Below are 12,840 nucleotides of genomic sequence, written 5' to 3' on the forward strand. Positions count from 1 at the left end.
GTTCTCCAGCCAGGGTCACACCAGTGCTCATCCCCAATGTCCCTCCCTTTGGGTGGCTGTTGGGGGGCATCTTTCCATTAACTCTCCATTTGCCAAGACCCTGTGTGCCTTTGGAACCCATGGTCACACACACGTATTTCATATTTTCTAATTATTTAAATAATTCAAAAGTAAGTTGTATTTCCATCTTATAACTGAATGGTAATATTTATATAAAATTCATTTCCATTTACTTCTTGAAATGGTTTGAGGTAAGCACAATAAAAGACACATACATATGTGATTTATATATATGTGTGTGTGTGTGTGTGTGTAGCTATTTATATATGTCATATATATAAAACATTTATCTATATGCTATATATATAAAACTTTATATATGTGTATGCATACACACACACACACCACACACACACACACACACAATCAGGTAAGTACAAAGGAGTTCAGCCAGCTGGACAGTTAGAAGGCACAGTCCCCATAAGACTTCTGTCCCTTCAGATACCAGCCACAAATTTGAGAGTCCCCACAACCATTCTCAGGTTTGAAAATTTTCTAGAACAATCACAGAACTCTGGGAAGTGATATACTTAGGCTCACAGTGAAAGGATACAAATTAGAGCCAAAGAAAGAGGTGCATAGGGCAGAGTCCAGGAGGGGTCCAAACCTGGAACTTCCAGGTGTCCCCTCCCTGTGGAGTCACAGATGGCATCACCTCCTCCTGGCCACCATGTGTGATGATACGCAGAGTATTATCAACCAGGGAAACTCCTCTGAGCCTCTGGTGTCCAGAGTTTTTACTGGGGCTCAATCACATACTCCCCATGTGGCTGACCCTCAGTCTCCAGTGTGTCCTCGAGGTTTAGACTAATACCTTCAGTTTCTAGTTCCTCCAGAGGAGGTCAGAACTGACAGAGATTGGAAGTCACAGTGCATCTCCTAAAGCCCCCACCAGAAATCACACTGTTAAGACTATTGGCCAGAACTGCTCCCATCAGACAGGCCATTCCTGGGACTCAGAGATGACCTCCCAGTAGCTGAAGGCAAAAGCCAACCTCTCATTAGGTAAGATCAGTGCTTTCTCATTAGGAATAATAAATATTCTGCATTTTTAAAAACCCTGGAGTAATGTTTCTAACTGGGCATTGATGTTAGCAGATACATAGAGTTGGGTGAGTTACATGATTTCTCAGTATTTGACACTGAGCTACTAGCTGGTTCTACATTACAAAAAGAATATGTTGGGTAGATCCTTCTGCAATATGCAATGGATATAATAACATAGTGAACAAGGTCTTTCACAGTAGTTTAGAAAATGATTCTCTCTGATATGTCTTATTTGAACCCTCACTAAATGGAACCCAGTGGGAACATGTCCATGAGGATGAGGGCCAGGCAGGGAAGAGAACAATTTTACAAGGCCCAGGTGGACACATTTGTGGAGACAGCCTGGCAGAGAGAAAAAGCTCAGAGAGGAGGGATGGCTGGTGCCTTAATCTCAGTCACATCTGTTTCCCAGCCCTGGCATATGGTAGCTGGTCAGCACCTGCACTGGCTGCCTCGCACCTTGTTATGAAACAGAAGTGGAGGTAGTTCAAGGTGTAACTTTTGGTGAAATATTAACAAATATGTAAAATATGGGGTCCACTGGATGAGGAGAGAGCATTAAAAATGAAACTGAGAGACTGAATCCCCAAGGTAGACAAAAGCACCATCTTCCTTGCTCAGACCTTCCTTAGAACTGCCAAGAGCCACCGCGATTAACTTGCCTTTCTAGTGATGATCTAATGAGATGTTTCTCGACTGTGGCTTTGTGACACCCCTGTAACTCCGTGATCACACAGACCCACATCTCTGCCACATTCTCAATTTTTTTTTAGGGAATAATGGGGATATTTTTATCTCCATCTGCCTGACTTGTGGGTCTATTTCTTAGTTGCTTCCAAACTTAAAAGCTAAACTCTAACAGTATTGACACAATCCTCTTCTCAAAAAAAAATGTGTTAATTGATTTTATTTATATGTAAGTTTTTTTTTTTTATTTGAAAGCCAGATCCCCAAGAAGACTTCACTCAGGAATTGTACACTTGATATGAACAACTGTTCACAAGGCACTGGACTGAGTGTCCTGAGGAATTTAAAGATGAATAGGATAGGGGCACCTGGGTGGCTCAGTCAGTTAAACGTCCCACTCTTGATTTCAGCTGAGGTCATGATCTCGCGGTTCTTGGGATCGAGCCGGACCTCGGGTTCTGTGCTGACAATGCAGAGCCTGCTTGGGATTCTCCCTCTCTCTGCCCACATGTGCTCTCTCTCTCTCTCTCAAAATAAATAAATAAACAAACATAGTGCCTGCCTCCAACCAAGTAGAATATAAAGATAACAATTATGACCACTTACTGAGCCTCTATCATATGTCTAGAGCCATTCTGAACTCTTTATGCTTCTTCACAACAGCCCCTTGTAAAAGGTGGGTGGCATCCCCTCCATTTTATAGTTGAGGAAACTAAGGCTCAGAGAACCTTAACAAACATAAGCAAGATTACAAAATGAGTTAGATACTAAACCAGAGATTCAACACCAGATGCATCACACTGCAAGCTTCTCTGCTTCTCATAGTGCAAATAACTCTAAATAATAAGTATCCCAACAGAGCTACAGAAACTACTCTGAAGCCTCAGCATGGGAGAAAGCCTTCCACCCTGAAGTCTGGGGAAGCCCATGGTCCACAGCATGTTGGTTCAATGGCACAGCCTAACTGCAAATCATTCTTACCCACAAGCTTATGAATTACTGGTAATAGACTTCCCAAGTCCACACCTGCCGCTTTGAGCAGCTGGAAAGGCTAAGGGACACCCTAGCATCCCCAGGGCCTTAGAAGAGAGCTACTAAACATCGTTCCCCACTAAAAGGAAGCAGGGCTCCTTGGAGTAAGGCTGATTTAGGTCTGGGACAGGAAAGGAAGGCCTCTTTAGAGCCTCGGGGATTTTCTTGTTCCAGAAAGCAAGAAAATATTCAAGGACCAATGGAGTCCTATCAAAAGGAAACAGGAGCTGCTTGAAGGGGCCCCCACTGTCCAAATTTGGGACAATTTGAGCATCACATGGAATAGTGATAGTAATGGATTATAACAGAGTTGAAGAGAAAAAGGAATCCATTTCTTAGGAATGATCAAATCAGAAGGTCACCCTTTTGTACCCCTAAAGTAATATTTGATTCAAACAAGCATAGTCTTGCTGAAGCCATTGCATGAAAGGTTGTTGGAAAGCAGGATATTCACATGGTCTTGAAGTGTCAAACCCAAACTATTACTAATTATAAACAAGTCACATTTACCATGGAAAGATATAATGCTTTGACCAAGTCATCAAAGTTGGCATCACCAATTTTAAGACAAGAGACATCACAAACCTCTGAAGTGAAGCAGTAAGAAAGAAGTACACAATGTCACCTTTATACTATTATTGCCAAAAAAAGTTATACTTGAAAATAGCCATTAAGAAACAATGTGGAGCACCTGGGTGGCTCAGTCAGTTGAGCGTCCACCTTCAGCTCAGGTCATGATCTCGCAGTTCGTGAGTTGGAGCCCCACATCAGGCTCACTGCTGTCAGCCTGTCGGCACAGAGCCCACTTCGGATACTCTGTCCCCCTCTCTCTGCCCTTCCCCCCGCTTAAGCTGTCTCGCTCAATAAATTTTGAAAAAAGCAAAGAAACAATGTGACAAGTCCAGATTGTATGTGACATTCTATAAAACACTTGGCCTAAGATCTCTTGTCATGAACAACAACAAAAAAGAGGTAGAGGGTCTGTTCTAAATTAAAAGATCTTAGGGGTGCCTGGGTAGCTCATTAGGTTAAACGTCCAACTTTGGCTCAGGTCATGATCTCACAGCTCGTGAGTTCGAATCCCACATTGGGCTCTGTGCTGACAGCTCAGAGCCTGAGCCTGCTTCCAATTCTATCTCCGTCTGTCTCTGCCTCTCTCCCTCTCTCTCTCTCAAAAATAAACGTTTAAAAAATTAAATTAAAGGATCTTAAAAAGATAGAAAAAACAGTGCAGTATCTGAACCTTGCTTGGGCCCTGGATCTTGGGGGCAATTGGGGAAGATTGAATACAGATGGCCTCTTGCACGGTGTTAGGAAATTTGTGTTAGTTTTCTAAACGTGATAATGATTTAGTGGCCACCTAGGAGAATGTTTTATAGAAGATGTATATTTGCAAATTGAAGTATTTAGATGTAACATGTCACGTCTGCACTTCCCTTCAAATGGTTCAGAATTTGCTCCTACAAATATGGCAAAACCAAAGTTACTAAACATAAGTCAGGGGATCTGGGTGTTCATTGTCATATTTTTCTTTCAATTTTACTGTACATCTGAAAATCTTCTAAGTAAAAGTTGGGGGAAAGTTTACAATATATGATGCTGCCAAAGGGAAACATTTTGAAAAAGCGCATGTGCATGAGAATGTATACATGTATTCTATTGCCCTATATTAGCATTTGACACTTCTTTCTTTCCATGCTAGTGGTTTGGATAATAAGTGTTCTGTGTATCCACTGACATTTGACAAAAATGAAAACATGGCTGCCAAAAAGAAGTCAGTCGCTATGCATACCAACTACCTGTCTGCCTGCAGCTTCACCAACTCAGACATGCAAGTAAGTAAACGGCCATGTGGTGGGGCAGCCTACTGGAGAGCAGGGGAAGTGGCAGAGGACTAAGAAGGAGTGGCAAGGAGACGAAGCTTTCCAGTGTCCTCTATCATTATTACTGTTATTGTTACTGTTATTATTATTATCATCTTGTTCAAGTATAATTAACATACAGTGTTATATTTCAGATGTACATATAGCGATTCATCAGTTCTATGCATTTCCCATTGCTCATTATGATAAATGTGCTCTTAATCCCCTTTATTTCACCCCATCCCTCACCACCTCCCTCCCCTCTGGCAACCGCCAGTTTGTTCTCTGCATTAAGAGTCTGTTTTTTGAAGGACGCCTGGGTGGCTCAGTCAGTTGAGCGTCCAACTCTTGATTTCGGCTCAGGTTGTGATCCCAGGGTTGTGGGATTGAGCCCCGCATAGGTCTCGGCACCGAGTGTGGAGACTGTTTGGGATTCTGTCTTTCTCTCCCCCTCTGCCCCCTCCCTCACTCATGCACACTCTCTCAAAATACATAAATAAACTTAAAAATAAAGAAAACCATTTCATTTACAATTACATCAAAAAGAATAAAATACCTAGGAATAACTTAACCAAGGAGGTGAAAGCTCTATACTCTGAAAACTATAAAACATTGATGAAAAAACTGAAGATGACACAAACAAATGGAAACATATTCCATTCTCTAGACCCAATATTGTTAAAATATCCATTCTACCAAAAGCAATCTACAGATTTAATACAATCTCTATTAAAATACCAACAACATTTTTGAGAGAACTAGAACAATCCTAAAACTTATATGGAACCACAAAAGACCCCAAATAGCCAAAGAAATCTTGAGAAAGAAGAACAAAACTGGAGGTATCATAATCCTAGATTTCAAGATATACTACAAACTGTAGTAATCAAAACAGTATGGTCCTGGCACGAAAATAGATACATAGGTCGATGGAACAGAATAGAGTCCAAAAATCCATCCACACTTTTATGGTCAATCTACAGCAAAGCAGGTAAGAATATACAATGGGGGAAAAGACAGTCTCTTTAACAAATGGTGCTAGGGAGATTTGGCGGTTGGGAAGATGGCGGCGTAGGAGGACGCTGGGCTCACCGCATCCTGCTGATCACTTAGATTCCACCTATGCCTGCCTAAATAACCCAGAAAACCGCCAGAAGACTAGCAGAACCGAGTCTCCAGAGCCAAGCGCAGACGAGAGGCCCACGGAAGAGGGTAGGAAAGGCAGTGAGGCGGTGCGTGCTACACGGACTGGCCGGAGGGAGCCGGGGCGGAGGGGCGGCCCGCCGGCCAAGCAGAGCCCCTGAGTCTGGTTTGCAAAAGCGGAGGGGCCGGGCGGAGTGTGTTCTGACAGCAAGCAGGACTTGACATCTGGAAGGTTATAAGCTAACAGCTCTGATCGGAGAACGGGAGGGCTGGAGGACAAAGGGAGGGAGAGTTGTTGAGCCCCGGACGACAGAGCTCACCTTGGCAAGGAACAAAGGCGCTCGACATGGTATCTCCCTCGCCCACCCCCAGCCAAAGTCCCAAAAGGAACCAGTTCCCGACACAGAACTTGCTTGCACCGCACAAACACCCAACGTTGTGCTTTTGCAGATCCATCCCTCCGGCGACTCCCTCCTGGTGCCACAGGGCCCCTCCCGAAGCGGACCTCTGAAGGATAAGCAAGCTGAGCCTGCCCCTCCCGCCCCTGTGCACCTTGCAGATCCACCCCAACTAATAGGCCAGATCCCCAGCACCACAAGCCTGGCAGTGTGCAAGTAGCCCAGATGGGCCACGCCACCCCACAGTGAATCCCGCCCCTAGGAGAGGGGAAGAGAAGGGCCACCGACTGTGGCCCCAGCGGTGGGCTGGGGGCAGACATCAGGTCTGACTGTGGCCCTGCCCACCAACGCAAGTTATTCAAGACAGCACAGGGGAAGTGCCCTGCAGTTCTGCACCACTCTAGGGACTATCCAAAATGATGAAACAGAAGAATTTCTCTCAAAAGAATCTCCAGGAAATAACAACAGCTAACGAACTGATCAAAAACGATTTAAACAATATAATAGAAAGTGAATTTAGAATAATAGTCATAAAATTAATCTCTGGGCTTGAAAACAGTATAGAGGACAGCAGAGAATCTATTGCTACAGAGATCAAGGGACTAAGAAACAGTCAGGAGGAGCTAAAAAAAATACTATAAACGAGCTGCAAAATAAAATGGAAATGACCATGGCTCAGATTGAAGAGGCAGAGGAGAGAATAGGTGAACTAGAAGATAAAATTATGGAAAAAGAGGAAGCTGAGAAAAAGATTAAAAAAATCCAGAGGTATAAGGGGAAAATTAGAGAACTAAGTCATGCACTAAAGAGAAATAATCTATGCATAATTGGTATTCCAGAGGAGGAAGAGAGAGAGAAAGGTGCTGAAGGTGTACTTGAAGAAATAATAGCTGAGAACTTCCCTGATCTGGGGAAGGAAAAAGGCATTGAAATCCAAGAGGCACAGAGAACTCCCTTCAGACGTAACTTGAATCGATCTTCTGCCCGACATATCATAGTGAAACTGGCAAAATACAAGGATAAAGAGAAAATTCTGAAAGCAGCTAGAGATAGACATGCTCTAACATATAAAGGGAGACCTATAAGACTCGTGACCGATCTCTCTACTGAAACTTGGCAGGCCAGAAAGGAATGGCAGGAAATCTTCCATGTGATGAACAGAAAAAAATATGCAGCCAAGAATCCTTTATCCAGCAAATCTGTCATTTAGAATAGAAGGAGAGATAAAGATCTTCCCAAACAAACAAAAACTGAAGGAATTCGTCACCACTAAACCAGCCCTACAAGAGATCCTAAGGGGGATCCTGTGAGACAAAGTACCAGAGACATTGCTACAAACATGAAACCTACAGACATCACAATGACTCTAAACCCATATCTTTCTATAATAACACTGAATGTAAATGGACTAAATGCACCAACCAAAAGACATAGGGTATCAGAATGGATGAAAAAACAAGACCCATCTATTTGCTGTCTACAAGAGACTCATTTTAGACCTTAGGACACCTTCAGATTGAGAGTGAGGGGATGGAGAACTATGTATCATGCTACTGGAAGTCAAAAGAAAGCTGGTGTAGCCATACTTATATCAGACAAACTAGACTTTAAAGGCTGTAACAAGAGATGAAAAAGGGCATTATATAATAATTACAGGGTCTATCCATCAGGAAGAGCTAACAATTATAAATGTCTATGCGCCGAATACGGGAGCCCCCAAATATATAAAACAATTACTCACAAACATAAGCAACCTTATTGATAAGAATGTGGTAATTGCAGGGGACTTTAACACTCCACTTACAGAAATGGATAGATCATCTAGACACACGGTCAATAAAGAAACAAGGGCCCCAAATGGTACATTGGATCAGATGGACTTGACAGATATATTTAGAACTCTGCATCCCAAGCAACAGAATATACTTTCTTCTCGAGTGCACATGGAACATTCTCCAAGATAGATCACATACTGGGTCACAAAACAGCCCTTCATAAGTTTATAAGAATTGAAATCATACCATGCACACTTTCAGACCACAATGCTATGAAGCTTAAAATCAACCACAGGAAAAAGTCTGGAAAACCTCCAAAAGCATGGAGGTTAAAGAACACCCTACTAAAGAATAAGTGGGTCAACCAGGCAATTAGAGAAGAAATTAAAAAATATATAGAAACAAAAATGAAAATACAACAATCCAAATGCTTTGGGATGCAGCAAAGGTAGTCCTGAGAGGAAAATACATTGCAATCCAGGCCTATCTCAAGAAACAAGAAAAACCCCAAATACAAAATCTAACAGCACACCTAAAGGAAATAGAAACAGAACAGCAAAGACAGCCTAAACCCAGCAGAAGAAGAGAAATAATAAAGATCAGAGCAGAAATAAACAATATAGAATCTAAAAAAACTGTAGAGCAGATCAACGAAAACAAGAGGTGGTTTTTTGAAAAAATAAACAAAATTGATAAACCTCTAGCCAGGCTTCTCAGAAAGAAAAGGGAGATGATCCAAATAGATAAAATCATGAATGAAAATGGAATTATTACAACCAATCCCTCAGAGATACAAACAACTATCAGGGAATACTATGAAAAATTCTATGCCAACAATCTGGACAACCTGGAAGAAATGGACAAATTCCTAAACACCCACACTCTTCCAAAACTCAATCAGGAGGAAATAGAAAGCTTGAACAGACCCATAACCAGCGAAGAAATTGAATCATCAAAAATCTCCCAACAAATAAGAGTCCAGGACCAGATGGCTTCCCAGGGGAGTTCTACCAGACGTTGAAAGCAGAGATAATATCTATCCTTCTCAAGCTATTCCAAAAAATAGAAAGGGAAGGAAAACTTCCAGACTCATTCTATGAAGCCAGTATTACTTTGATTCCTAAACCAGACAGAGACCCAGTAAAAAAAGAGAACTACAGGCCAATATCCCTGATGAATATGGATGCAAAAATTCTCAATAAGATACTACCAAATCGAACTCAACAGCATATAAAAAGAATTATTCACCATGATCAAGTGGGATTCATTCCTGGGCTGCAGGGCTGGTTCAACATTCGCAAATCAATCAACGTGATACATCACATTAATAAAAGAAAAGATAAGAACCATATGATCCTGTCAATTGATGCAGAAAAGACATTTCACAAAATTCAGCAATCTTTCTTAATAAAAACCCTCAAGAAAGTCAGGATAGAAGGATCATACTTAAGCATCATAAAAGCCATTTATGAAAAGCCCACAGCTAACATCATCCTCAATGGGGAAAAACTGAGAGCTTTTTCCCTGAGATCAGGAACACGACAGGGATGTCCACTCTCACCGCTGTTGTTTAACATAGTGTTGGAAGTTCTAGCATCAGCAATCAGACAACAAAAGGAAATCAAAGGCATCAAAATTGGCAAAGATGAAGTTAAGCTTTCACTTTTTGCAGATGACATGACATTATACGTGGAAAATCCGATAGACTCCACCAGATGTCTGCTAGAACTGATACATGAATTTAACAAAGTTGCAGGATACAAAATCAATGTACAGAAATCAGTTGCATTCTTATACACTAATAATGAAGCAACAGAAAGACAAATAAAGAAACTGATCCCATTCACAATTGCACCAAGAAGCATAAAATACCTAGGAATAAGTCTAACCAAAGATGTAAAAGATCTGTATGCTGAAAACTATAGAAAGCTTATGAAGGAAATTGAACAAGATATAAAGAAATGGAAAAACATTCCGTGCTCATGGATTGGAAGAATAAATATTGTCAAAATGTCAATACTACCCAAAGCTATCTACACATTCAATGCAATCCCAATCAAAATTGCACCAGCATTCTTCTAGAAACTAGAACAAGCAATCCTAAAATTCATATGGAACCACAAAAGGCCCCGAATAGCCAAAGTAATTTTGAAGAAGACCAAAGCAGGAGGCATCACAATCCCAGACTTTAGCCTCTACTACAAAGCTGTAGTCATCAAGACAGCATGCTATTGGCACAAAAACAGGCACATAGACCAATGGAATAGAATAGAAACCCCAGAACTAGACCCACAAACATATGGCCAACTAATCTTTGACAAAGCAGGAAAGAACATGCAGTGGAAAAAAGACAGTCTCTTTAACAAATGGTGCTGGGAGAACTGGACAGCAACATGCAGAAGGTTGAAACTAGACCACTTTCTCACACCATTCACAAAAATAAACTCAAAATGGATAAAGGACCTGATTGTGAGACAGGAATCCATCAAAACCCTAGAGGAGAAAGCAGGAAAAGACCTCTCTGACCTCAGCCGTAGCAATCTCTTACTCGACACATCCCCAGAGGCAAGGGAATTAAAAGCAAAAATGAATTACTGGGACCTTATGAAGATAAAAAGCTTCTGCACAGCAAAGGAAACAACCAACAAAACTAAAAGGCAACCAACGGAATGGGAAAAGATATTTGCAAATGACATATCGGACAAAGGGCTAGTATCCAAAATCTATAAAGAGCTCACCAAACTCCACACCCGAAAAACAAATAACCCAGTGAAGAAATGGGCAGAAAACATGAATAGACACTTCTCTAAAGAAGACATCCGGATGGCCAACAGGCACATGAAAAGATGCTCAACGTCGCTCCTCATCAGGGAAATACACATCAAAACCACACTCAGATATCACCTCACGCCAGTCAGAGTGGCCAAAATGAACACATCAGGAGACTATAGATGCTGGAGAGGATGTGGAGAAACGGGAACCCTCTTGCACTGTTGGTGGGGGTGCAAATTGGTGCAGCCACTCTGGAAAACAGTGTGGAGGTTCCTCAAAAAATTAAAAATAGACCTACCTTATGACCCAGCAATAGCACTGCTAGGAATTTACCCAAGGGATACAGGAGTGCTGATGCACAGGGGCACTTGTACCCCAATGTTTATAGCAGCATTCTCAACAATAGCCAAATTATGGAAAGAGCCTAAATATCCATCAACTGATGAATGGATAAAGAAATTGTGGTTTATATACACAATGGAGTACTACGTGGCAATGAGAAAGAATGAAATATGGCCCTTTGTAGCAACGTGGATGGAACTGGAGAGTGTTATGCTAAGTGAAATAAGCCATACAGAGAAAGACAGATACCATATGGTTTCACTCTTATGTGGATCCTGAGAAACTTAGCAGAAACCCATGGGGGAGGGGAAGGGGAAAAAAAAAAGAGATTAGAGTGGGAGAGAGCCAAAGCATAAGAGACTCCTAAAAACTGAGAACAAACTGAGGGTTGATGGGGGGTGGGAGGGAGGGGAGGGTGGATGATGGGTATTGAGGAGGGCACCTTTTGGGATGAGCACTGGGTGTTGTATGGAAACCAATTTGACAATAAATTTCATATATTGAAAAAAAAACGGTGCTAGGAAAACTGGACAGCAACATGTTAAAGAATGAAACTGTACCACTTTCTTATACCATACACAAAAATAAACTCAAAATGGATTAAAGAGTTAAACATGAGAACTGAAAACATAAAATTCCTAGAAGAAAACATAGGCAGTAATTTCTTTCTCTGCACTGACAGTGCCGAACCCGATGCGGGGCTCGAACTTACCAACTGTGAAATCGTGACCTGAGCCGGATGCAGAGTTGGATTCTTAACTGACTAAGAATGGAATTGTTTTCTTAATTTCTCTTTCTGCTGCTTCACTATTAGTGTATAGAAATGCAATAGATTTCTGTATATTAAGTTTGTATCCTGCAACTTTACTGAATTCATTTATCAGTTCTAGTTTTTTTGCTAGAGTCTTTAGGGTTTTCTATATATACTCTCATGTCACCTGTAAATAGTGACAGTTTAACTTCTTTCTTACCAATTTGGATGCCTTTTATTTATTTTTCTTGTCTGATTGCTGTAGCTGGGACTTCCAGTACTATGTTGAGTAAAAAGGTTGAGAGTGGACATCCTGTCTTGTTCCTGATCTTAGAGGAAAAACTCTCAGTTTTACACCTTTGAATATGATGTTAGCTGTGCGTTTTTCACTTATGACCTTAATTATGTTGTGGTATGTTCCCTCTAAGCCTACTTTGTTGAGAGTTTTTATCATGAATAGATGTTGAAGACTGTCAAATGCTTTTTCTTCATCTACTGAGATGATCATAAGCTTTTCCTCCTCTCTCTTGTTAATGTCAGGTATCATATTGATTGGCTTGTGAATATTGAACCACCCTGATCTCTGGAATAAATCCTACTTGATCATGATTTTTTAAAATATATTGTTGGATTCAGTTTCAGTTTGCTAATATTTTGTTGAGGATTTTTGCATCTGTGTTTATCAGAGATATTGCCCTGTGGTTTTCTTTTTTTGTAGTGCCTTTATCTAGTTTTGGTATCAGGATAATGCTAGTTTTGTAGAATGAATTTGGAGCTTTCCTTCCTCTTATATTTTTTGGAACAGTTGGAGAAGAATAGGTATTAACTCTTCTTTAAATAGTTGGTAGAATTCTCCTGTGAATCCATCTGGCCCTGGATTTTTGTCTTTTGGGATTTTTTGTTTATTATTATTATTACTAACTCAATTTCATTACTAGTAACCAGTCTGTTCAAATTTTCTTTTTTCTTAA

At 41.0% G+C, this 12,840-nt stretch overlaps 1 protein-coding gene across 3 annotated transcripts in view; it reads left to right on the forward strand.

Annotated features, from left to right (window-relative positions):
- GNB5 (G protein subunit beta 5) overlaps window positions 1-12,840 on the forward strand; it is a 53,824-nt gene that overhangs the window by 24,206 nt on the left and 16,778 nt on the right. For all 3 annotated transcript variants that reach the window (XM_027067256.2, XM_027067258.2, XM_027067257.2), the window contains one exon: window positions 4,529-4,661. In XM_027067256.2, coding sequence (XP_026923057.1) covers window positions 4,529-4,661 — 133 coding nt within the window. The remainder of the gene's footprint in view (window positions 1-4,528; window positions 4,662-12,840) is intronic.

The sequence above is a fragment of the Acinonyx jubatus genome, chromosome B3 (genome assembly GCF_027475565.1).
Source record: "Acinonyx jubatus isolate Ajub_Pintada_27869175 chromosome B3, VMU_Ajub_asm_v1.0, whole genome shotgun sequence".
Taxonomy (NCBI): domain Eukaryota; kingdom Metazoa; phylum Chordata; class Mammalia; order Carnivora; family Felidae; genus Acinonyx; species Acinonyx jubatus.